The 22,209-nt window shown below is 48.0% G+C and overlaps 1 protein-coding gene across 13 annotated transcripts in view; it reads right to left on the bottom strand.

Moving 5' to 3' along the window:
- The window catches only part of PRRC2B (proline rich coiled-coil 2B), a gene marked incomplete at its 3' end in the record, with an annotated part of 69,453 nt that overhangs the window by 31,843 nt on the left and 15,401 nt on the right, over positions 1-22,209 (bottom strand). For 12 of the 13 annotated variants that reach the window (XM_081180059.1, XM_081180067.1, XM_081180066.1 and 9 more), the window contains exons 2-16: positions 20,084-20,251; positions 17,500-17,677; positions 15,403-15,505; positions 15,141-15,213; positions 14,726-14,869; positions 12,215-12,456; positions 12,010-12,131; positions 10,925-11,058; positions 10,068-10,158; positions 8,269-8,461; positions 6,723-7,035; positions 6,238-6,428; positions 5,190-5,391; positions 3,882-4,107; positions 344-2,515 (exon numbers count right to left, since the gene is read on the bottom strand). In XM_081180059.1, coding sequence (XP_081036185.1) covers positions 344-2,515; positions 3,882-4,107; positions 5,190-5,391; positions 6,238-6,428; positions 6,723-7,035; positions 8,269-8,461; positions 10,068-10,158; positions 10,925-11,058; positions 12,010-12,131; positions 12,215-12,456; positions 14,726-14,869; positions 15,141-15,213; positions 15,403-15,505; positions 17,500-17,677; positions 20,084-20,198 — 4,499 coding nt within the window. In that variant the 5' untranslated portion in view covers positions 20,199-20,251. The remainder of the gene's footprint in view (positions 1-343; positions 2,516-3,881; positions 4,108-5,189; positions 5,392-6,237; positions 6,429-6,722; positions 7,036-8,268; positions 8,462-10,067; positions 10,159-10,924; positions 11,059-12,009; positions 12,132-12,214; positions 12,457-14,725; positions 14,870-15,140; positions 15,214-15,402; positions 15,506-17,499; positions 17,678-20,083; positions 20,252-22,209) is intronic. The other variant, XM_081180064.1, reaches the window with a different exon arrangement.

The following is a 22,209-nucleotide window of genomic DNA, read 5'->3' as shown; positions in this document are numbered from 1 at the left end:
TTGGAAAGGCAGTGCAAGAGTTCTGGTGGCATCCCTTGTGCCTCCTTCACAAAGCCCGGCCAGTCGCTTCCCAGGGTGTCTAAGGTCACAGGAGCTCCCAGAGCCCTCATGCGACTTTCCTAGTCCCTGGTAAGCAGTCCTGCCTTGTGGGTGGGGAAGGGGCAGTTCTGGGGGCACAATTTTGGGTTTGCAAGAACTGAACCGTCACATAAGTGGAAGACCCACCGCATCAATTTTACAAAACAAATAAAGCAAAATCTTTGTTTATTAAGCAGAAGATCTGATTGCACAACTACAGCCATTACTTTGGGAATTGGGAGGGCATTAAAGCTGTGAGGCTTACCTTTTTGTTTTTATCTGTGCCCCATTCATCTGCTGGCTTTCGTAGCAGGAGGCTGCTCCATTCCCACCAGCTCTCACAGCTTTCTCCCCAAACCCAGTCGAATCAGCTTTCCGGCTCTGCCGATCCACTAAGGGTCTCTGGCTGGAGAAGCTTCTCTTGGCCAGCTCTCTCTTCTCCCCCATGCCGCTGCTGGAGAGATTGCCGTCCAGTTGGGCCTCACCCTCTGAGATGGCACTGCCACCGCGCCTCTCCCGCCTCTCGCTGAAGTCGCTGCTCTCAGAGGCCGTCTCCCACTCCTCATTGGCATGGTCAGAGGAGTTCTGGTAGGGCAGCTCGGGAGACCTCCTGGTAGTGGCACCACCCCGATCCATCATGGTCAGCTTGGCTCTCCCTGGCCACTGGCAAGCTAGGAGGTTGGTTCCGCTGTCTTCCGGGTTCCACTGCCCCATGGACTCGCGCTCCTGCCTCAAGCGCCTGAACCGGGGAGGCTTGTCCTGACGAGGTGGGCGCCGGCGGCGGAAAGGACGATTCTCAGCATTCTCGGGATCACCCCCGTAATCCTCCTGGAAGTAGTGCCTCTTGTCTAATGGATCCTCCTCATTGGCCCGCCGGGTGAAGGAGTCTGGGTGCTTGTATGAGTCTTGGCCATAGTCCCTCTCAGACAGGTGCCTGGCCCCAAAGGTGTCCAGAGGTGTGCCGTGGCCGTACTCCTGCCACGTGTTCCCCCCGTTCCGGCCCTGCCACTGGGAAGGCTCCTTGGAAGCAAAGCCTCTTCGCCCATACCCGGAATTGCTAAGTCTCGGGGGTAGCGAGCGCCCAAAAGCTCGTGGGGCCCTCGCTCTGGCATCCAGGGTACCTTGGTCATCCGAGTAGATCTTGTTGGACCGCCAGGAGTCGCGGAAGTCTCCCTTCTTGAGGTCGCTCTCCTCCCTTTCCGCAAGGGAACCCTCATTGCTGTTTTCAGAGCCCCGCTGGCGGCGGCGCTTGGGCAGCTCCTCATACTCTGAACCTTCGCTGTGGGTCTCGCTGGCAATCCTGCGCCTGAGCTTCCCTCGTGGGAACTCTTCTGGCTGGTTGAATTCCCTCAGGGGCCGCCCTCTGCTACTTCGCTGAGCACTGCAGACGCCAGTGCTATTGCTGCTGTAGGCACCCCGGCTACTGATGTTGCCACTGCCACAGCCCACAGCATTGCCACGGCCTCGGAAGGTGAACTCCCGGAAGCCACGACCACGTCCCTGTCCCCTTCCGCCAAAGGCTTGTTCCTCATCAATAAATATCCAGTTGTTTCTTTTGGTGGGGGGCAAGTCGCTGGACTCCCTCGACTGAGGCTTGGCCTCCCAGACTTTCCCGTTTTTCTCCTCCTCCTCCTCCTCTTCCTCCTCTTCCTGCTCTTCCCCCTTCTCCTCTTTCTCCTCCTCACATGGTTTCTCGGCTTCTTGGACCACTGTCCGAGAGGGGTACTTCTCGTCCAGCAAGTGGAAGCGGGCAGAATGGAGCAAGGCAGCAGAATCATGGTCATCCTCCTCCTCCTCCTCCTGCGCCTTGTGAACCGGGGCCTTCTCCTTTGGTGGGGGAGGGGCAGCCTCTTCCCCATCTGCTTTCACCTTTTCCAGCTCCTTCTCCTTCTCTTCAACTTTGAGAGCCTTCAGGACCGGCTTCTTAATCGGGCCAGACCTTCGAGCCCTCCCCGTCTGCTCCTGGTGCTGCTGTTGCTGCTGCTGGCTGCTGGCATTTCGGCTCTCAGAAGCCCACCCTGGCTTGGCAGTTGCCTGCTTGCTGGCAGACCCGTCTTTCTTCCATGCCTCAGCGCCAAAGGACTGCTCATCTCGGCAGGCCTCTTCATTTGCAGAAGCCGTCCCGTCCGAGGATTTCTGATAGTGGCTGGTATCCCAGCCGTTGTACTCTGGCTTCTTATCACTGTGGGCCACGCCAGCTTCCAAGGAGGAGCTCCTCAGGTTGGTGTGGTGAGGGTCGGCAGTGCTAACGGAAGGGGCACACTCTTGATGTGGGAAGAGACGGTCTTGGCTCAGCCTTTGGGAGGAGCCGACGCAACTGTCAAAATTGGCCTGGGGCTTCTTGTCGAAGATGTTTAAGTAATCTTCTCTGGACTCCTCAAACAGGTCACGTGCAGGGTTGATGCTGGTGCTCTGCGATGAGTAGGAGCTGTTGTTTCTGAAAAAGGAAAACATCGCCCACAAAAAAATAAAAATAAACAAATCAGTCAACAACTTGCAATGGCTTTGAAAGACAATTAGACAGGTTCATGGAGGATATGGCTATCAGTGGCTACTAGCCACCTCCCCTGCTGGAGAGGATACACCATTTCCCCTGGAATCACTAGTGAGCTCAGGTCCTGCTTGTGGGCTTCCCATGAGAGCACCTGGTTGGCAGCTGTGAGAAGGATGTTGGACTAGGTGGAATTTTCATCTGATGCAGCAGGGCTTTCCTTAGGTTCTTAGCCTTCCAATATTCATATTCCTCCTCCATTTCTCTCTCTGCATCCAAGATGCAGTGGTGGCCACTAACTTGGATGGTTTTAAAAGAGGCTCAGACAAGCTCATAAAAAAGAAGGCAATCAATAACTACCAGCCATGAGGGCTATCAGTTGGAGCATCTGGTTAGCCACTGTAAGAACAGGATGCTGAACTAGGTTGGCTTTTGCTAGAGTTCTGTTTCAGCAAAAGCAAAGTGCTGTGGACTTGCATCCGCAGTTGGTCCAGATTTAATATTGGAAAGCTCCCAAGGCCATCACCTGCCACTCTCACTCACTGCAATGAACACTTACGATTTCAGGGGGTTGGGCCAGATGACCCTTGGAGTCCCCCTTCCAACTCTACAATTCTATCGTTAATATGCTGTAATTTTTGCTTTTCTTCTTGCCCTCTAGGCACTGGGCACTTCGCAAAAGTGGAGTTCCCAGTTACTGGCAGAGCACATAGCGCAAGGGAGGGCTGCGGCATAGGCAGGTGGTGGAGGACTCAAATCCAGAGGCAATTTAGCGAAACAGCTTATTTTTTTAATTAAACAAATGTTTATTATTGGGGAAATCCAGATCATTCAGAATTCAAAAATATAAACGTCCCTACAGACTCCTTCTCATAATTTCTCAGTGCTGGATAAAAATGTTTCCCTTTCCTCAGGCAGTTTGAAAAGTCTGGAATATCAATGCTTTGGGAAGGTTGCGGCCCGATCCAAGCAAGGTGGTTTACAACAGGAGCACTGCCACCGTGCCAATGATTTACAAACAATCCCATGTTCAGTCCCCAGCATGCTAATCAGTGCAGACAGTGCTGAGTTAGGTGGACCAATGGATCTGACTCAGGATAAGGGAGTATCCTAGGTTTTAGGGGAAGGGCTGTAACTCAGTGGCGGAACTTTACATGCAAAAGGTCCCAGGTTCAATGGCATCTCCACGCAGGGCTAGGAGAGATCATCGTCTGCAACCCAGAAGAACAGCTGCATTGTCAATTCAAACAATACCGAGCCAGGGGCCTGAGTGTCCTCATGATGAGAGCACCTGGGCAGGTTTCCCCCTCACCTGGCGTGCAGTCCTTCGATGGCCATGCCTTCGGTCTGTTTCGGGCGGGAAATGGGGCAGCCTTTGCTCTGAGAGGGAGTGTAGCTCTCCTGACCCCACACTGGTGGAGGGGTCTCCCCAGACACAGCCTTCCTCTCCTGCTGCATGGAGGACTGGCTGTTCTGCTCCTTCGACAGGCAGCTGCTATTGGTCAGGGAATCCTGCTGGACTGCCGGCTTCATGGCCCCTGTTTTGAGACAGAAGGAGAGATAAGGAGAGGAGGCAATGGGAAGCTTGGGAGCCCAAACTAGGTTCTGAGGTAGAGGCACCCAGGATCAATCCCCAGCTTCTGTGTGTAGGGCTTGGAGAGACAGATGCACATACACGACCCCCCCCCCCAAATGTCTGAGTGTGACTGTTGGTCAGTGAGCTACGTGCATGAATGATCTGACTCAGTCTAAGATAGCATCCTGTGCTCATCTCACCCCTGATGTAATCCCCAGTCCCGAGGTGCCCTCTAACTCTTTCCCTGGGGAAGGCATGAAGGCTAGCAACCTTTGAATAATTAACTGCAATTTGGAAAACAAATGAACAAACCAAACCAAAAACTATTAGAGCAGTGACAGCCACTAGTTTGGATGGCTTTAAAAGAAGATTAGACAAATATCTGAAAGATAAAGCTATTGATGGCTACTAGCCATGATGGCTACCAGCTACATCCAGTGTCAGAAGCAGTGTGCCCCTGAATACTGGGAAGTGCTGGGAATTACAGGTTGCGCTCCCATTCCCGCTTGTGGGCTTCCTTTTGGGGCCTCTGGTTGGCCACTGTGAGAACAGGATGCCGGACTAGATGCGTCTTTGGGATAATCTCTGGAAATGTTTTTGTTTCCATATACTTTGTGGAACATACGTTAGAGATCTAGAAACTTCCTGGGTTCTGTTCTATTGGACCCTGTGTTTTACAAAACATTAAACATTTCTCAACGGCCCTCACCTCTAAGGCTTTAGTGGGGAACTGGATTTAGCTGGAAGGATTAAATCTATCTCTCCCCCCCCCCCCAATATCCTGCAGGGTCCGGTTTGACAAGTGGATGGGGCTGCCTACCTGTCAATCACCTGACCCTTACAATGACATCAGTGCACCAGCCTTTGCTCACATGAATTATCAGCTCATCACCATGGCTTACAAAGAGATATAGAAAATGGGGTTGACAGAGAGCAGGAGGAAAATGAAACCATGGTTGCATTCTAACTCCTGGTTAGCACAAACTATGATTTGATGCAATTTAACTAAGCACTGGTGTTTTCTTCCTTTTAAGAAAACATTACCTGAAGGATGAAGGGCTGAGGGGTAGAAATCCACCGGGGGGTGCCCCTGGACCATGCGAGGGTCCATGTAGGAAGGCATCATCATCCAACGGGGGTCGAAGCCCAGCATCTGTGGATGTGGTGGATAGAAGGTCCGCTGAGGGTGGGAGGAGGGAGGATAGACCTGGGACTGCGGCCAGCTCTGCATTTTGTACAGCTGGTCCTTAAGAGGGAGAAAAAAAACACTAAATGGGCATGGAGTGCAGGTGCCTGCATAGCCCCTGAATAGAAACCACGTTGTTGGACTCCCTATTCCCATAATTCTACGCCTCTGGGTCAAATCAGGTTCAACCCCCAATGACCTCTCCAGTTGGCGGAAATTCTCCTTGCCTGAAATCCTAGAGAGGCACTGCCAGTCAGTATTGACAATACTGACCTAGATGGACCAATGGTCTGGCTCTATGAGGACTGAACTCTTACTCTATTTTTAGGCGATGGCCAGGGCTTTGCATAAAGAAGGTGCCAGAGTAGTTTAATAATCCACCCATACTCCCAAGCACTTTAAACATTCACGGCTTCCCTCAAGGAACTGTAGTTTGTTATTAGAACTTATTCCAGAGCTGCAGTTCCCAGAGTAGCCCCTCTTCCCAAGGAACTCTGGGAGTGGTAGTTCTGTGAGGAGGAACAGGGGTGCTCCTAACAACTTTCAGCACCATTAAATTACAGTTCCCAGGATTCTCTGGGTGAAGCCATGACCCTTAAGGGTTGTGAGAGTAGTTAGGATAACCCTACTCCCCTCAGAGGGATACGATTTCCAGAGTGGTCAAGCCCTCTATCCCAGGCCCTTCTGGGAGAGGAACAGGGAGGTGGTCTCCTAACAACTGTCAGCACCCCTTAGCCAGCCACAGAATTCTTTTGGGGAAGCCATGACTGGTGAAGAGGCAGCTCTAATGCTTAAAATATACAGTGCAGCTGTGGCCAACATAACATGAAAGAGAGTTCTCCCCCGTGGCGCATAGACACACCCCTCCGTGATGAACGGCGTGTTTGGCGCAGTGGAGGTTCTTACATGCTGTTGCTGCTGCCGTTGGAACCGTGGGGGAAGCAGTTTCGGGTACTTGCTGAATTCCTGTGCGGGGGACACGGCTTCTCGGAGCTCCTCCTCACTGCTGCTCCGGTGTGCTGCCGACGTGGCCAGAGTTTCCTCCTCCAGGTAAGCAGGAGGGGAAGAAGTTTCCTGGGTATGAAACTCTGGGTTTGCTGAGGAGAGAGAGACAAAAGTCTTCTTAATAAAGATGCTCTAGGCGAAGCACCTCTTGGTTGGCCCAGATGCCCTCCCCTCGCCCCCAAAAGCAGGGCATCTGTTTTGCACGCAGAGGGCCCTTGGTTCCATTCCCGGCATCTCTAGGTAGGGCTGGGGAACATTCTCTTTCTCAAACCCTGGAGAGCTGTTGCCAACCAGTGTAGGTAATATTAAGCCAGAGGCACCAATGGTCTGCTTCAGTGTATAATAGCTCCTTTGGCCTCCCATGAATCCAGCCAGTGCAGCCCTACCTCTCCGGGCGGCATGGCTGTTCTCCGGCGGGCTGGCCATCTCCAAGGTGGCGGGCCTGGGCTCTTCGTTCTCCACGTGCTTGTGGCCGTCTCCAGCTTTCTGTGCCAGCTTGCACTTCTGATCCAGCTCTTTCAGCTTGGCAGCACAAGCGGCCAGGCGCTCCTCCCGCGCTCGCCGCTCCTCCTCCTCCCGCCGCCTCCGGGCCCGCTCGACGGCCTCGGACATCTCAGAGTGGACAAACTTCTGCCGCAGGGGGAGCTTCTCCTCCTTGTCCTCAGAAGACTGCTGCCGGAGGCCCCCCAGTGAAGGTTTCTAGCACAGGAGGCGGGGGGGGGGGGGTGAAGAGTAAGAAGGTCCTTACAGTGGTGAACCACAGTTCAAAGGCACTTGCACCAAGGAGAGGGAAAATATGTACCAACATCTCTGCGCCAAGCAGGAGAAATCTGCAAAGCTGGGAAATGTGCTCCCTTCTCTTATGTTTATTTCTTTAGGTATCTATACACCACGTTTTTGTACCTTCCTACATACATAAAAATGAAAGGCTGCGTCCCACAACCCCCCACTGGAGAATCTGTAGTGCCTGAATTTCAGGGTGAGGTAAGGGAGCAAAAGAAAAGGCAAGCTGCATAGCATGGCAGTGAGGGAGGGAATGCCAAAGGGGCTGTGGAACAGAAGGCAGGTGGCTTCATAAGGAGGCGGAAGATGAAAAGGGTGCTCAGTAGTTGCAAAGTGTGGGAGGAGGAAGACGTAGGTCACCATGAAGGTGGTTTGTGTGCGGGGAGAGTTGCAAAAAAGGGAGTGGGAGGAGGCATGGATGTGGGGTGAAGGTGAAAACAGGGGTGCGAAGTAGGATTGCAAAGCAGAAGAGAGAAGTGGCTTCAAGAATAGGGCTGGGAAGGTGAAAAGTGGAGTCAGTAGTTACATGGAGCAGGAATGGGAAATCTAGGGGGTTAATGTGGAGGGAGTGGCAAGGGGGTTGGTGAGCAGAGCAAGCAGGGGCCCAGCCCCTAGTGTAACAGACAAGCATAATACTGTGGAATAGAGAATAAAGAAGTAATAGCAACCAGTGTGTGCATGTGATAGTATGTTCATACATGTGCACATCTGAATGTGCAGTGAAATGAGCAATAGATAAATAAGTAGGTTGTGTAACCTATTTATAGATACTGAATATTCTTTTTTCTGTTTCTATTTAATCATTTTTGCATTTCTACTTTCTATATTGAATTTGTGTAGCAAAAATGGGTGGAAAAGAACAAGGGGGAAAAATTAAAAGAACAAAAACATAACACTGCAATAGTGTCAATAAAAATGTTTGGTCAAAAATGAATGAATCAATGCAGGAATGTATTCTGGTTGCTTTTAATATGGGGAAACACTCAAGAAGCCTGGAAATGCACACCTCACAGCAGCACAGTACAGGAAAAGGTTTTTAACGCTATATGCAAAAGCCCTTTCCCATCTCCTTCATAGCTGCCACTAACATGGCACACTAACATAGCAGTCAGTAATTGCAAGCCACCTTGCTGAGAAAGCCCACCATACCTGATAGTCTGAAAGGGGAGCCCAGCCATTCACTTTCCCTGAGGGAGATAAGTTATCTGGTCCTTTACGGATTGGCCGAGACAGGCCAGCCAAGTCACCCCAGTTCTTTGCTTCTTCTGGGGGGTGCCTGGCCTCTGTGCTGTCTGCTGAGCTCATGGAGAGCTGCCGCTGCCTTCTGGGGTCCCAGGTGTTCCTGCCAATTAAGACACATTGGATGTTAAAACAGCACCAACTGGACTTCAAGCGCGCATGCGCTCTCTCTCTCTCTTTCTCTCTCTCTCACTCACTCACTCACTCACACACACACACACACAACATTATATCTATCTATCTATGCCACAGACATACACACCCCATCAAGCCATACAGAGGTTCATCAGGACCTAAAGAGAAGTGGTAAATCTTCTCCAAACCTGCCACTGAAGAGAAAGGCAAAGTACAATGGGGCAGAGCATCTGCTTTGATTGCAGAAGGTGTTAGGTTCGACCCCCAGTTTCTTTAGGCAGGGCTAGGGGGGTCCCTTGTCTAAAACCCCTGGAGAGCTGCTGCCAGTGAGCATAGACAATATGAAGCTAGATGGACCCTTTTTCTGACCTTCCTGTTTTTAGCCAAGAAAGGCTGTAGCTCAGTAGCAGGGCATGTGCTTTGCCTGCAAGAGGCCCCAGGTTCAATCCCTGGCTTCTCCAAATAAGGCTGAGAGAGGCTCCAGCCTCAAACCCTAGCGTTGCTGCCTGTCAGTGCAGATAATATGGAGCTGGACTGAGAATTTCTCTGAACAGGTATAAGGCAGCTTCCTATGTTCCTATCAACTGCAGTTGTTGAGGACAGGAGTGGAGGCCTTCTGCATCAGGGTGGGGGTACCTCAAACCCTTGGGACTCTCCCAATGCCACACACTCCTGTTCCCCATCCAATCATATCCCTCAACTGCTCTGCCTTTGACTGCTTCTGCCTGGACAGAACGTCCTGCAACTGTGATAATGTAGCTTGCTTGCCTGGTTAGAAAGATTGGGGGGGGAGTGCATATTTGTACAGACACCTCTGCAAGGCAACCTAGCATAGAAAGGTGAGAGTCACGTCCATTGCTCTGTCCACTTTTTCATATGGTCACATGCACCCCTGGCATGCAGCCCCCAGAGAACTGCACATACGGAAAGGCTGCAGCGCTTGGGACTTTAGTCAAAGAAGAGATGACATGATTGAAGTTCATTAAATTTTGCACGGCCTGGAGAAAGTGGGAGGAGAAAAACTTTTCTTCCTCTCTCGTAACAATGGAACTCGGAGGCACCCAACGAAGCTGAATGTTGGAAGAATCAGGACAGATAAAATAAAGACCTTCGCAGAGCACACAGTTGAACTATAGAACTTGCTCCTGCAGGAGGCAGTGTTGGCCACCAATAGGATGGCTTTAAAACAGGACTGGACAAATTCATGGATGAGAAGGCTATCAAGAGCTGTGATGGCTCTGCTCTGTCTCCATGGTCAGAGGCACTAATGCTTTTGAAAATCAGTAGGGAAACCACAGGAGGGGAGAGGGCTGCTCTTGTGCTCAGGTCCTGCTTGCTGGTTTCCTCACAGGCATCTGGTTAGCAACCGTGAGAAAAGGATGTCAGACTAGATAAGACAAATGAGAGCATGGTCCTCCAGCTGAAATAAATTCCCTCCTCCTGCTCTGTGTGCAAAGCAGGCCTCACTACCTTCTGCCTCTCACCCCCACATTCATAGGCACAGCAACCTCCCTCTGTGTTGCTTGAAGGAGGCCCGCTAAGCTGCGGATTCCCTGTCCCACCACTGCTCTTACCATTTTGGCCTCCCGTCCTTATGAGTCTCCTCCTCCTCTTCATCTTCACTGAACTTCAGTTTCTCAGAGTAATCCACTTCATCATGGATCCCTGCAACAGCAACAAAAGAGATGGAGGGTGGTTAGCTCACTTCTCTGAAGTTATCTGCACATCCTACGTCTGGCTGGGCCTGTCAATCAAAACCAACAGGACACAAAAGGCCAAAGATCTCAGAAACCAGCTCTGCAGTCACTCAGAGGAGCAGGGCTTTTAGTGTGGTGTCCATGTTCTGTGGAATAGCATTCCTCTCAATATACAACAGGCGCCCACCATCTCCACTTCGCAGAAAGAGCTGAAGGCATTTTTGTATCGACATTTTTTCCCAGCTGGATAAAAGGGTCTTTACTACAAATGTTCGCTGATTAGAGGTTTTAGTCTTGTTTCAAATGTATTTTTCATTTCTATATTTTTAACTTCTTTAATTACCTTATGCGTAAATTGCCTTGAGCTTGCAATTTATAAGGCGGTTAATGGTAATAACAAAAAATATCAGCATGGCCCCTGGATTCCCTCCCGCTGCACACAGCGTGCACTGCTTAGGGACTGTTAAAATATTAAGCTGTTTAGAAATGCTTTTAAATAAACAAACAAAAATAGTGAACTACCCTACCGGTTTTGCACTAGAGAAAGACGTCACCACCTTCCATCAATGCAATGCTTTGGGGTTTTTTTATTTTTGTTTTACTATAATCATGAGTGGGCAGAGGGAGAAGGGACCCATGTGAGCCACCAAGGGAAGAGGGTGGGGGATGGGACCCAGAAACTGAACACTACAGCCTGGCCACAGAGCCCAAACTCACATAAGCGGGCCTTTTACCTGCCCATCCATCGTCTGCATCATTATCAAGTTCATCCAGCCCCTTCAGGTTCTCTGCGTTGATGATAGTGGGCCGGGGAACCCGCTCCCCTTGTGGCCGGGCAGGGCGCAAGACCCCAAGCCGGTTTTCTTTCCTGTGGAGGGCAAGGCAGAAAGACATTGTGTGCACAGCTGACAAAGGGACAGGGTAAGCCGCCTAAGGTAAGTGGCGAGGGCTGGTGCAGCAAACAAGGTGGCCATGCTGTGCTTGCGCAACTCAGCAGTCAGCTGCACCTGCTACTTCCTGGACAGGTCTCAAGGCCAAACAAGCCGAGACACAAGCAATTCACCAGTGGTCTCTCCCAGTCATAGGAACACTCCAGCCTATGGCATTTCCGAGACGTAAATAGCACCCATCCCTGTGCTATTAGCCTTGGAAGGTATCGTTGCCTTCATCATCAATCATCATTATAAGCCCCCTTCATCACATGGGATCGCAGAGTGATGTACAAACGAAACAAAATACACAAATGGGATGTGTGCAACAGGGTTAAACCCCCTTCCCGTTGCCATGGCTGTCATTCAATACCTCCCCCCCCCCACCTCCCCAGCACTGCTTTTAACCAGAGAGAAGTACGTAGTATCTTTTCTTGGCCAACCTGGAATACTCCAACACCTATCAGTCCTGGCCAGAATGACTATCTTGAACTACAACACCCCTCAGCCCTGACTAGCCCAGTCATTTTTGGACTAATACTCCCATCAGTCTTGACAACACAGCTATCTTGGACTATAACTCTCACCAGTCGCGACCAGCACTACAAAGGCTCAGCTGCTGTGACAGATGAGCCAGTTGTTCTGATAATGCTCCTTGCCTTTAAAGAACGTAAGAAAAGCCTTCCTGGATCAGGGCCATGGCCCATCCAGTCCAGCATCCTCTTCTCACAGTGGCCAGCCATATTCCTGCGGGAAACAGCAAGCAGGACTCGAGGAAAAGAGCACTCTCCCTTCCTGTGGTCTCCAGCACTACTGGTCTTGGAAACAGAACACAGCCATCGTAGCTGGTAGCAACTGACATGAACCTGTCTAACTAGCAACAGCCTTACCCATCTTGGTCGTTGGTCTGATATTGTCTGAAAGGGACACGGGGCTCCAGGCGAAACTGTGGGAGGGGGAAGGACCCGCGGTCCACCGGCCCAGGAGTCTCGGATGGTTGGTTTGAGCACATCTGGAAAGAAATGAACAAGAGTTCACAACTCAAAAGTTCAAAACACAAGTGTCAAAAGAGACAGCAAGAAGGAGAAGACTCACGAAAGCTGGTAGCATGTCATGGTAAGTTGGGGGTTGGTAGGCATTGGCCATGAACTGCGAAGCCCCCTTGCGGATCGGCTGAGTTGAGCGGAGAGAGGGCTCCTTAAGGTCACTGGCGTTTGCTGAGGAGGGGGCTCCGTCTCCTGCGCTGGAGGTCTTGCAGCCCAGCTCAGCCAGGGAGGCGGTCAAAGATGCAGCAGGGGTTATGTTTCTGCCGCCGCCCTCCCTCCAACTCGTGACATCTGTGTGGAGGGGAAACCACAGTTCTAAGATGACCATTTATTATTATTATTATTATTATTATTATTATTATTATTATTATTATTATTATTATTAAATTTTGTATACTGCCCAATGCCCTATACCCACAGGTCTCAGGGCAGTTCACAGGATAAAATCACAATATAAAAACACAAAATACATAATCAAAATAAAAACAAAGAGAACCTGATAACCCCCCTCCCTAACACATTTTAAAAGGGCATTGGATGTGAATGTTAAAGAGGAATGTTTTTGTCTGGCTACAGTTGTTGTTGTTGTTGCTGCTGCTGCTGCTATTAGGAAATATAAAGAACAGTTTGTTTGTTTTGAAATTGAAATGGCTGCATTGTTACTACTTATCAACTCCCATGCTCTTAACTCAATCCACAGGTACCATTTGAAACATTAAGGCAGTGTTTGCCAGCCTGGTGCCCTCTAGACATTTTAGACTGCAACTGCCAAGACCCAGTCAACATGGCCAAGAGTCAGGGTTGATGCGGACATATAGTCTAAAACATCTGGAGGGAATCAAGTTTGGGAAAGGCTGCTTTATACTGGAAAACAGCAGCCATGGACCCTTATATCAGATATGGGGAGCCAATGGAACTCCAGATATTATTGGACTATAATTCTCATCATCCCTGGCTACTGAGGGCTGATGGGAACTGGAGTCCAACAGTATCAGGAGGGCTGCAGGGTCCCCACCTTTGCCTTATATGAATGTATATGAAAGCCTTGAATCTTGCAGGGAGTACGGTGGAGATATGACATATTGAATTCAGAATGTTGGCTGCTTTATTAATGGGAAATGTCAACTCTTGGGAGTTCCACATTGTGAAAATGGCAAATAAACTAGATCTCTGCTTCAGAACTAGCAAAATACACCACTGTCTGAACACACAGCTGAGTTTTTCAAAGGTTCCTATCAAGGGAAGCTGGTCAGCAGGGCAAGGTGGGGCAGAGCCCTACCAGAAGCATTTTTTCTGTACCATAATCCATAGCATTAGTCCAACAGTCCTGGGTCTCCCCCATCCCCACCCCAGCCCCAACCCTATTCATAAACTTCCTATAATTCAGAGACTCACTGGGGTATTTGCTGTGCATTTACTCTGCTGGCCAATCACAGCTGTGCACAATACAGTAAATCACAAACATCACTATGGCCAGCAGGTTCCACCTTTCACCCTTGTCTCCAAGTGGAGAAGGGGGAGCTGGAGATGCCAAGTGTTCACAGTACCCTTGTAAGAGACAAGGACAGGGAGAAAACACCAAAACAAACCGGCTGTCCTCTAGGCCACCCACCAGGCCCATGTTCCTAGTGTTGTCTTTTCCATCTTACATTTCCCTATCTTGTGTCCCTGGACTCAACAAAACATTTCCACCTCTCTGCAAAATCAACAATCTGAAACCTTCCTTCTCTCGTTTGAACAAGTTTGATTAACTTATCCATTTCTGTCTGATTCCATATATCTTATCAACAAATTCCTTTCCTTTTTGGAGCTTGCTGACACTTCTGTTTCTGGGTCCACGCTGGGTTGGCAGCTACCAACAAGATGTATTTTGTGATTTCAGGTTTGTAACCATTTCATCCCCGATTACATTAAAACAGAATCAATACTGGGCTGAGTCTCAGGAGCGGTTCCTATTTAATTAGAGTTACAGCCTATACTATCTGCCTCCAATGATTAATTATGAATGTGCATTCCCACCATGTATGGAGAAAAATGTGCATTTCCAGCATTTAAATCAATTTATTGTGAATATTCCATTCAATCTTGCAAGTGCTAAGTACCACCTTCAGGAGCAATTTAGGCCCTATCCGCGCTATACATTTAAAGGAGAATGATAGCACTTTAAACAGATGTGGCTTCCCCCAAAGCATCTTGGGAAGTGTGGATTGTTAGACTGTTAAGATTGCTGTGCATTGTTAGGAGACCCCTATTCCCACACAAAGCTAAAAATACCAGAGAGGATTAGTAATCAATCCCTCTTCCAAGGGAACTCTAAGAACTGCAGTTTTGTTATGAAAGGGCCTCCTAACAGCTCTTAAAACTTAACAAACTACAGCTCCCAGAATCCTTTGGGGGGGAACCATGGTTGTTTAAAGTGGTAGGATACTGCTTAATAAATAGTGCAGATGGGGCATTATATTGTGCCACTGAGGTGTTTGAACATCTGTGTGCACATCCAAGGCCAGAAAATGAGTCTGCTACAGTGAGAGAAGGACTCTGGCTCCTACTGTTTACGTACTCTGGGGGCGGAGGCTTGGTCCTGGCCCATACGACGGATCTAAGACGCCCTTTTCTTTGCCAGCCTTGTCCTGCTTGCCAGCTGCTTTCAGCGTTGGAAACTCCTCGGGAGAGAAGGATAACTGTCGGCTTGAGGCCCTTGAACCTGATGAGGGGGGAGAAAAGAGGGACAAGGTGATCAGGCAGAGAGGCTGGGGCTCTATGCTCCAAAAGCTATTCCTCCTTCTTAGGTGGAGAGACAAAACCAGAAGAACAAAATATGCAACTTCTGTTTCATGTGCTTTCGAGGCACATGTGACCACTGACAAGCATACCTTTTTCGGCCCCAGAAGGGGATGGGCTTATGTGCGCCCCACCAACATGTGCAATGACCCAGAACACAACCTCTGCACAAACGGGGGGTTGCCTATACTTACCACCTTCTGGTCCGGCTGGCTTTCCATTCAGCTGTGCCCATGACTTTGGTCCACCTGGCACTGAATTTGTACTCTGTGGAAGAAGACAAAAAGAGAATGAAGAAGAGTCCAGCTGGATCAGGACCTGACAGCTTTGGGACTTAATATGAATGGGCAGACTGGCAACCCATGTCCAAGAGAGTTGAGCAGACAAGGAAAGCAGCACTTCTCAATCAAAGATGGAATGTGCATGGGGCATGAAAAACCAATATGATTCTCTCACCTCCTGACTGATTGACTGCGTCAGCTTCTGTAAACTGGAGACAGATTTCTGCAAATCCTGCTGCGGCAGCAACTCCTGCGGCTGTGCGGCCGTGGCACTGGAACTGGAGGAAGGCAAGAACAGGGGAGAGTTAAAACACTGCACATGCTATGTGGGCCAACCCCAAAATCAAGACCAGCTCGAAAGACATCTGCCATTAAGCCACAACTGCAACCTAAGCCCTCTCTATACTGCAACCAAGCCCTGAACAACAAAGACCGCCTGAACCCTTATATCCCAGATCAATCACCAAGATAGCCTGCAAGAGCATCTCTGGCCATTCCCTGAGTTGGTGAGGCTCATTTGATGACCATGATAAATTGAGCTTTTAGTGTCATTGCCCCAGTCCTGTAGAAAAGGCTGCCAACTGAGATTCAGCTGGCAACCGGCTGTGCCAACTTTTAAGTGCCTGCTGAAAGCATTTGTATTCCGTCAGGCCTATACAGGCAATTAAGAGTATACCCGTCACAATAGTCTATTGAAGTATGTTTTTCTTAAAAAGATTTTTGGTTTTTACTTTTTTAATTGGTTTTACTGTACTGTTTTATATTGCTGTAAATCGCTGTGATGTATTTTTATGATGCGGCAGTATATAAATATTTTCTACAAATAAAATAAATTTGTGCGCTGCAGTCTATTATTTGATTATTGATGTAAACCTCCAAAACGTATTTTGTATAGCTAAGTTTTTACCTCTATCTTCAGTACATCTTATTTTATTTTATTGCTATGGCTAGTGGCTAATGCAAATAAACATTATTCTGATCCGATCTGCGATGCAGCAGTTTAGCAAGAATGATGACTCCCGCCTTTTCCACAGCTTGAAAGTTTCAGCAGAGAGTTGGAACTGACCTGGCAGTTCTGTGGTGGTCCTCCATTCCCAGCTCAAAGTCTGGGAGCTGCTTGGACACCTACACCACGCAGCAGCCTGAGCATCTCAGCAAGCTCCCACCACCCTTCCCCATCCCCAGAAGATGGAGCCACTGTCCAGTGTGAAAGGAAAAAGTCTAGGCCAATCTTGGGCTTGCATACCTCACACCCATCCTCTTCTAGTGCAGCCGCAAAAAAAAGGGGGTTTGGAAAAATATTGCTTCTGTTTTTTATTAACAGCAGCTGACCACAAGCAATGGACTCAGCATTAGCTGTGATTTGCTTGAAACAAAGCCAATGGAGCCAATATTGCATGGGTTCCTTGTGTTAGGGATAGACGGTTAATCTGCTCCGTTCCAAAAATCCTCTGGTAAGGAAGTCAAAACGTTTTTAAGTGGTATTGTTGTGCTTTAAATGTATGGTGTGAATAACATTGGATACAACTCAATGCTGGTTATACTCAGAGCAGACCCATTAGTGGACGCAACTTAGCGCTATTTATTTCAGCAGGTGTACTTTAATGTCCGTTACCTATGCTCTGGTGACCTCTAAGGTTAGATTACTGCAACAAGTTATATGTAGGGTTGCCTCTAAAGACGGTTCAGAAACTTCAGCTGGTGCAGAATTCAGCAGCCAGGCTGTTCACTGAGGCAAGATGGTTTGAGCATATAACACCAATCCTGGCCCTCTGAGCCAATCTAAAGTGCTGGTTTTGAGCTATAAAGCATTAAAAAGCTCAAGACCACAATACCTCAAGGACCACTTCTCCCCATATGAACCGACCTGGATCCTGTGATCAGGTGCCCCCTCCACGAGAGGTCTGGAGAGTGGCAACACAAGAACAGGTCTTTTTGCAGTGGCTCTCCATTTGTGGGATGCTCTCCCCACAGAGTCTTCGTTACATATCTTTAGGCGCCAGACAAAGTTTCCTCTTCTCCCAAGCCTTTAGCTGATTACACAATCATGGACTTTTAAACCGGGGGGGGGGGTGTTGCTTTGTTATTACTTTATGTTTGTGTTTTTATACTGTAAACCACCTTGTAATTCTCAAATGAAGGGTGGTCTAGAAATAAAATAAATAAAATAAAAATACTCAGAGAACTCAAGCTAAATGCAGAAGGCACTGCCTCCTCCAAGCAAAGGACCAGGGGTTGAGGGTGGTGCTCCTCCTCCTCCTCCTCCTCCTACCTCTTTTGGTCTGGCGGGTCCTGCTTGTTTGCCCATCCTGTGCCGTCCTTGGGTACGATGATGATATTAGGGTCGTTTCCTTTGTTCTCAGACTTCAAACTTGGCAAATTGGCAGGAGGTGGCATGCGCCGGGCAGCAGCAACTTTCCCAAGACTCTGTAAGCCATGTCTAGGAATAACTGGAGAGGGAGAGCGCTTTTAATTTTTATTATTACCACTATCATTACCAAATAAAACCATCAGCCCTTCACACTAAGGTCCCAGCATAGGTTGCAACAATTAAAACACAACATTAAAAAGGTAAAGGGACCCCTGACCGTTAAGTCCAGTCGCAAACGACTATGGGGTTGCGGCACTCATCTCGCTTTACTGGCCGAGGGAGCCGACGTTTATCTGCAGACTCCGGGTCATGTGCCCAGCATGACTAAACCGCTTCTGGCAAAACCAGAGCAGTGCACGGAAATGCTGTTTACCTTCCTACCTATTTATCTACTTGCACTTTGACGTGCTTTCGAACTGCTAGGTTGGCAGGAGCAGGGACCGAGCAACGGGAGCTCACCCCGTCATGGGGATTCGAACTGCCAACCTTCTGATCGGCAAGCGCTAGGCTCTGTGGTTTAGACCACAGCACCCGCCTCCCTTTAAAACATTAAAAACAGCTTAAAGACAACTTGCAATCACAGAAACAAGGTGCAGCCTAAAAATATACACCCATCAAAAGATGAGACTTCAGCATTAAAAGGAAACTATATGGTGAAGATGCCTCTGTGGGGAGGGAGTTCCACAGCCTAGGGGCAGCCTCAGAGAAGGTCCTCCCCCACGCCACCCCCAGCCCTGAACTTCTGAGGAGGCAGAAGTACTAAGAGGGCTCTCTCTGCCAATCTTAGCACCTAATAAAGTGGGTAGGGAAGGACACAGTCTTTTGGGTATTGGAGTCCTAAGCTGTTTGGGACTCAGATAAATGAGCAGGGAGTTGTTCAAAAGAAAAAAGTGGGGGGAGATTGGGTGTTAATAAAGAAAAACCACAAGAATTAGCACACTTTCCAAGCATCTTTCTCCGCAGGTGACGCTATTATAGCAGCAAGAATGTTACTTGCCCCAAAATGGAAAAAAGTCAACCCAGCAAAGGAGGAATGGATACAAAAATTTATGGAATATGCAGAAATGGCAAAACTTACTGGAAAATAAGAATCAAGATAACAAACTTTTTATAAAAGAATGGAAATGGTTTATTGACTTTTTACACATAACTTGTAAACAGATAAAAACATTGGCAGGATTATTGTAATAACCTGCAGTTTCATAAGAGTATATATTTAAAGAAAATGAGCAAGAATAAATGAGCAAATTAAGTTAATTTGGATATGCAGAATATATTAAAAAATAAATTTAAGGAACCACAAAAAGAGGAGGAAGGAAGTCAAGTTTTGAAATGGCAAAATGATTGTAAAATTAGTGAAATGTATAAAATTAGTGAAATGTATAAACTTGAAAAGTATAATTTTTTATTTTTAAAGACAGGTTAAATGTAAAGGGACCCCTGACCATTAGGTCCAGTCGTGGCTGACTCTGGGGTTGCGGCGCTCATCTCGCTTTATTGGCCGAGGGAACCGGCGTACAGCTTCCGGGTCATGTGGCCAGCATAAGTAAGCCGCTTCTGGCGAACCAGAGCAGCACACGGAAACGCCGTTTACCTTCCCGCCATAGCAGTATCTATTTATCTACTTGCACTTTGATGTGCTTTTGAACTGCTAGGTTGGCAGGAGCAGGGACCAATCAATGGGAGCTCACCCTGTTGTAGGGATTCGAACCGCCAACCTTCTGATCGGCAAGCCCAAGAGGCTCAGTGGTTTAACCCACAACGCCACCCACGCCCCTTAAAGACAGGTTGGGGAGGTATAAAAAAAGGCACATAAAATATAATACTCGAGAATCAACTTAAGTTATCCCTTATTTTTGAAGGGGTGGGAGGAATGATGACTCCTGCAAACTCACCCACTAGTGCAGTTATTTGACTGAATCAGCCAGATCCATTTAAATGCAGCTGGGGTGACTGGCCATGTTTCATATTATAAGCGTACTCAATAAAATCATATCAAATAGAAAGGAAATTATTCTTGCTTTGACCTCTAGAGATGCTCAGTTTATACACTGATCTTTCTAAAAGAGCAGTCTCCCAGACCTTGGAGGGATTAAACTGTTTCAAGTCATCCTTCACTTGCTTTCATAGCTACTAGCACTGGCCTTGGATGCACAAACAGAAGCACAAATGCCCTTCCACAAAGCCCTATCACCCAGGTCACTGTTATCTGCACTGATCGGTTGACGTCCTCCAGGATTTGAGACAGTGAGTTCTTCTGCAGTCCCTGTGTTCAGATGCCAGAGGATGAATCTAAGACCTTTGGCATGCAAAGCTGATGCTTTGCCGCTGAGCCTTGAACCTTCCTCCTACCAGGCTGGTAACTTATGTGAGCTTATTTGCAAGGCAACTGTTATTGCACAGAAGACTGTCCATGAATCCAAAGCCTCTAGCCCATAGTCCCCTCTCCACTTCCCTCCAAGTTCACTCCCCCCTCCTTGCTTACCTGTGGTCCTGATAGCTTCTACTGACTTTCCTTTATACTTATCAAACAGGCTGAGAGTGGAGTACTTGCTTTTCCCATCCTTTCCCTTGGTAAGTTGCCCCAAACGATCGGACATTGCGATGAAATGTCATCTAGTAAAGAAATTTCTCTGCGCCGCTCCCGATCTGCCTGAGGTGCGGGGGAGGAGAAAAGCAGTACAGTAAAAAACAACAACCACGTTTTTACATAAAGGACAATATCAATCTGCATTCTAAGCATCTTATTGACCTACTTTTGTTATTATTGTTATTATTTATTAAATGTGTTAATAGTTTTTTTGTCATAGCACCTCAAAGCAATTTACAATATTTTAAGAAAAATACTCATATTCACATATTACTATTATTCTTTATATTTAATTTGTACAGCACCCTTCATTCAAAGATCGCAAGGAAGTTCACAACATGAAAATACATAATAAAACAAAAAACAAACCAATATTCCCCTCTCACAAACAGATTTAAAAGGCCATAGAATGTTAATCACCCAGAGGCTCAGTTATAAAGAAATGCTTTTGCCTTGCACCTAAAGATGTGCAATGAAGGCACAAAGTGAGCCTCCCTGGGGAGAGCATTCCACAAGCATGCCTGTTCTCATTCTGTCACCTTCCAGGCTTCTCGTGGAAGGGACACATAAAGAAGGGCATCGGACGATGGGTGCAGGGTCTGGGTCGGTTCATGTGGGGAGAGGTGGTCCTTGAGGTATTGTGGTCCTGAGCCGTTTAAGGTTTTATAGGTCAAAACCAGCACTTTGAATTGAGCCTGGAAACTAATTGGCAGCCAGTGCAGCTGTGGCAGAATTGGTGTAATCCTGTGCTCAAACCGCCTAACCCCAGTGAGCAACTTGACCGCTCAAGATTCCAAACCTTCAGAGGCAGCCCTGCTCATTACACATTGCAGTAATCCATGGGTAGGCAAACTAAGACCCAGGGGCCGGATCTGGCCCAATCACCTTCTAAATCCGGCCCACGGGCAGTCCAGGACTCAGCGTGTTTTTACATGAGTAGAATGTGTGCTTTTATTTAAAATGCATCTCTGGGTTATTTGTGGGGCATAGGAAGTCGTTCATTCCCCCCCCCAAAAAAAATATAGTCCGGCCCCCCACAAGGTCTGAGGGACAGTGGACCGGTCCCCTACTGAAAATGTTTGCTGACCCCTGCAGTAATCTAACCTAGAGGCTACCAGAGCAGACAACAGAAGCTAGGCTATCCCTGTCAAGATAGGGGCTCAGCTGGACCACTAGCTGAAGCTGATGGAAGGCACTCCACACCACTGAGGCCACCTATGTCTCAATCAAAAGCAAAAGATCCAGAAGTACCCCCTAGGTACATACCCCCCGCCCCCACTCCTTCAGAGGGGGTGCAACCCCATCAGGAGCAGGCAACCACCCATCCATCCATTCTAAGCAACCTCCACTAACGGAGCCTCAGTCTTATCTGGACTGAGCTTCAGTTTTTTGGCTCTCATCCAGTCCATTACCAAGGCAAGATAACAGTCCAGCACATCCACTGCCACAGCTGCAGATGTAAAAGAGAAATACAGCTGTGTGTCTTCAGCAAACTGCTGACAACATACTCCAAAACTCCAATGACCCTGCACAGCAGTTTCATGAAGTTGTTTAAATACATAGGGAATTAAATTGAACCCTGAGGAGCCCCACATTGAAGGCTCCACAGGAAAAGCACATGCACACACACACACACCACCCTCTGGAAATGACCAAAACTAGCATTAAAAATAATATTCCAAAAAGACATTCCTTTTTATTCAGGTGTTTGACTTTTAACTATCTATGACCTTTTTGCATATGTGGGGGATGTTTTAATGTAGCTGTTACTGTTTTTAACAGAATTCATAGAATCATGAAATTGTAGGGCCCCTCCTAACTCTACAATTCTATGAATTCTATTAAGAACAACACCTCCGACATTAAAACATCACATATATGGAAATAGGCTTATACTTGAGTATATATGGTAGTTTCATTGATGCACAGGAAACTGAGGTGGTGCTCCTGCTAAAGGGCAAGAAACTACAGGAAAGAAGCAGCTGCAGGGAACAACTCATGGTTTCAGTTGTCTCTACAAA

Source organism: Podarcis bocagei, assembly GCF_964188305.1.
Source record: "Podarcis bocagei genome assembly, chromosome: Z".
NCBI lineage: Eukaryota > Metazoa > Chordata > Lepidosauria > Squamata > Lacertidae > Podarcis > Podarcis bocagei.
The sequence above is the reverse complement of the archived record's forward strand: the minus strand, read 5'-3'. Positions and strand labels throughout refer to the sequence as shown.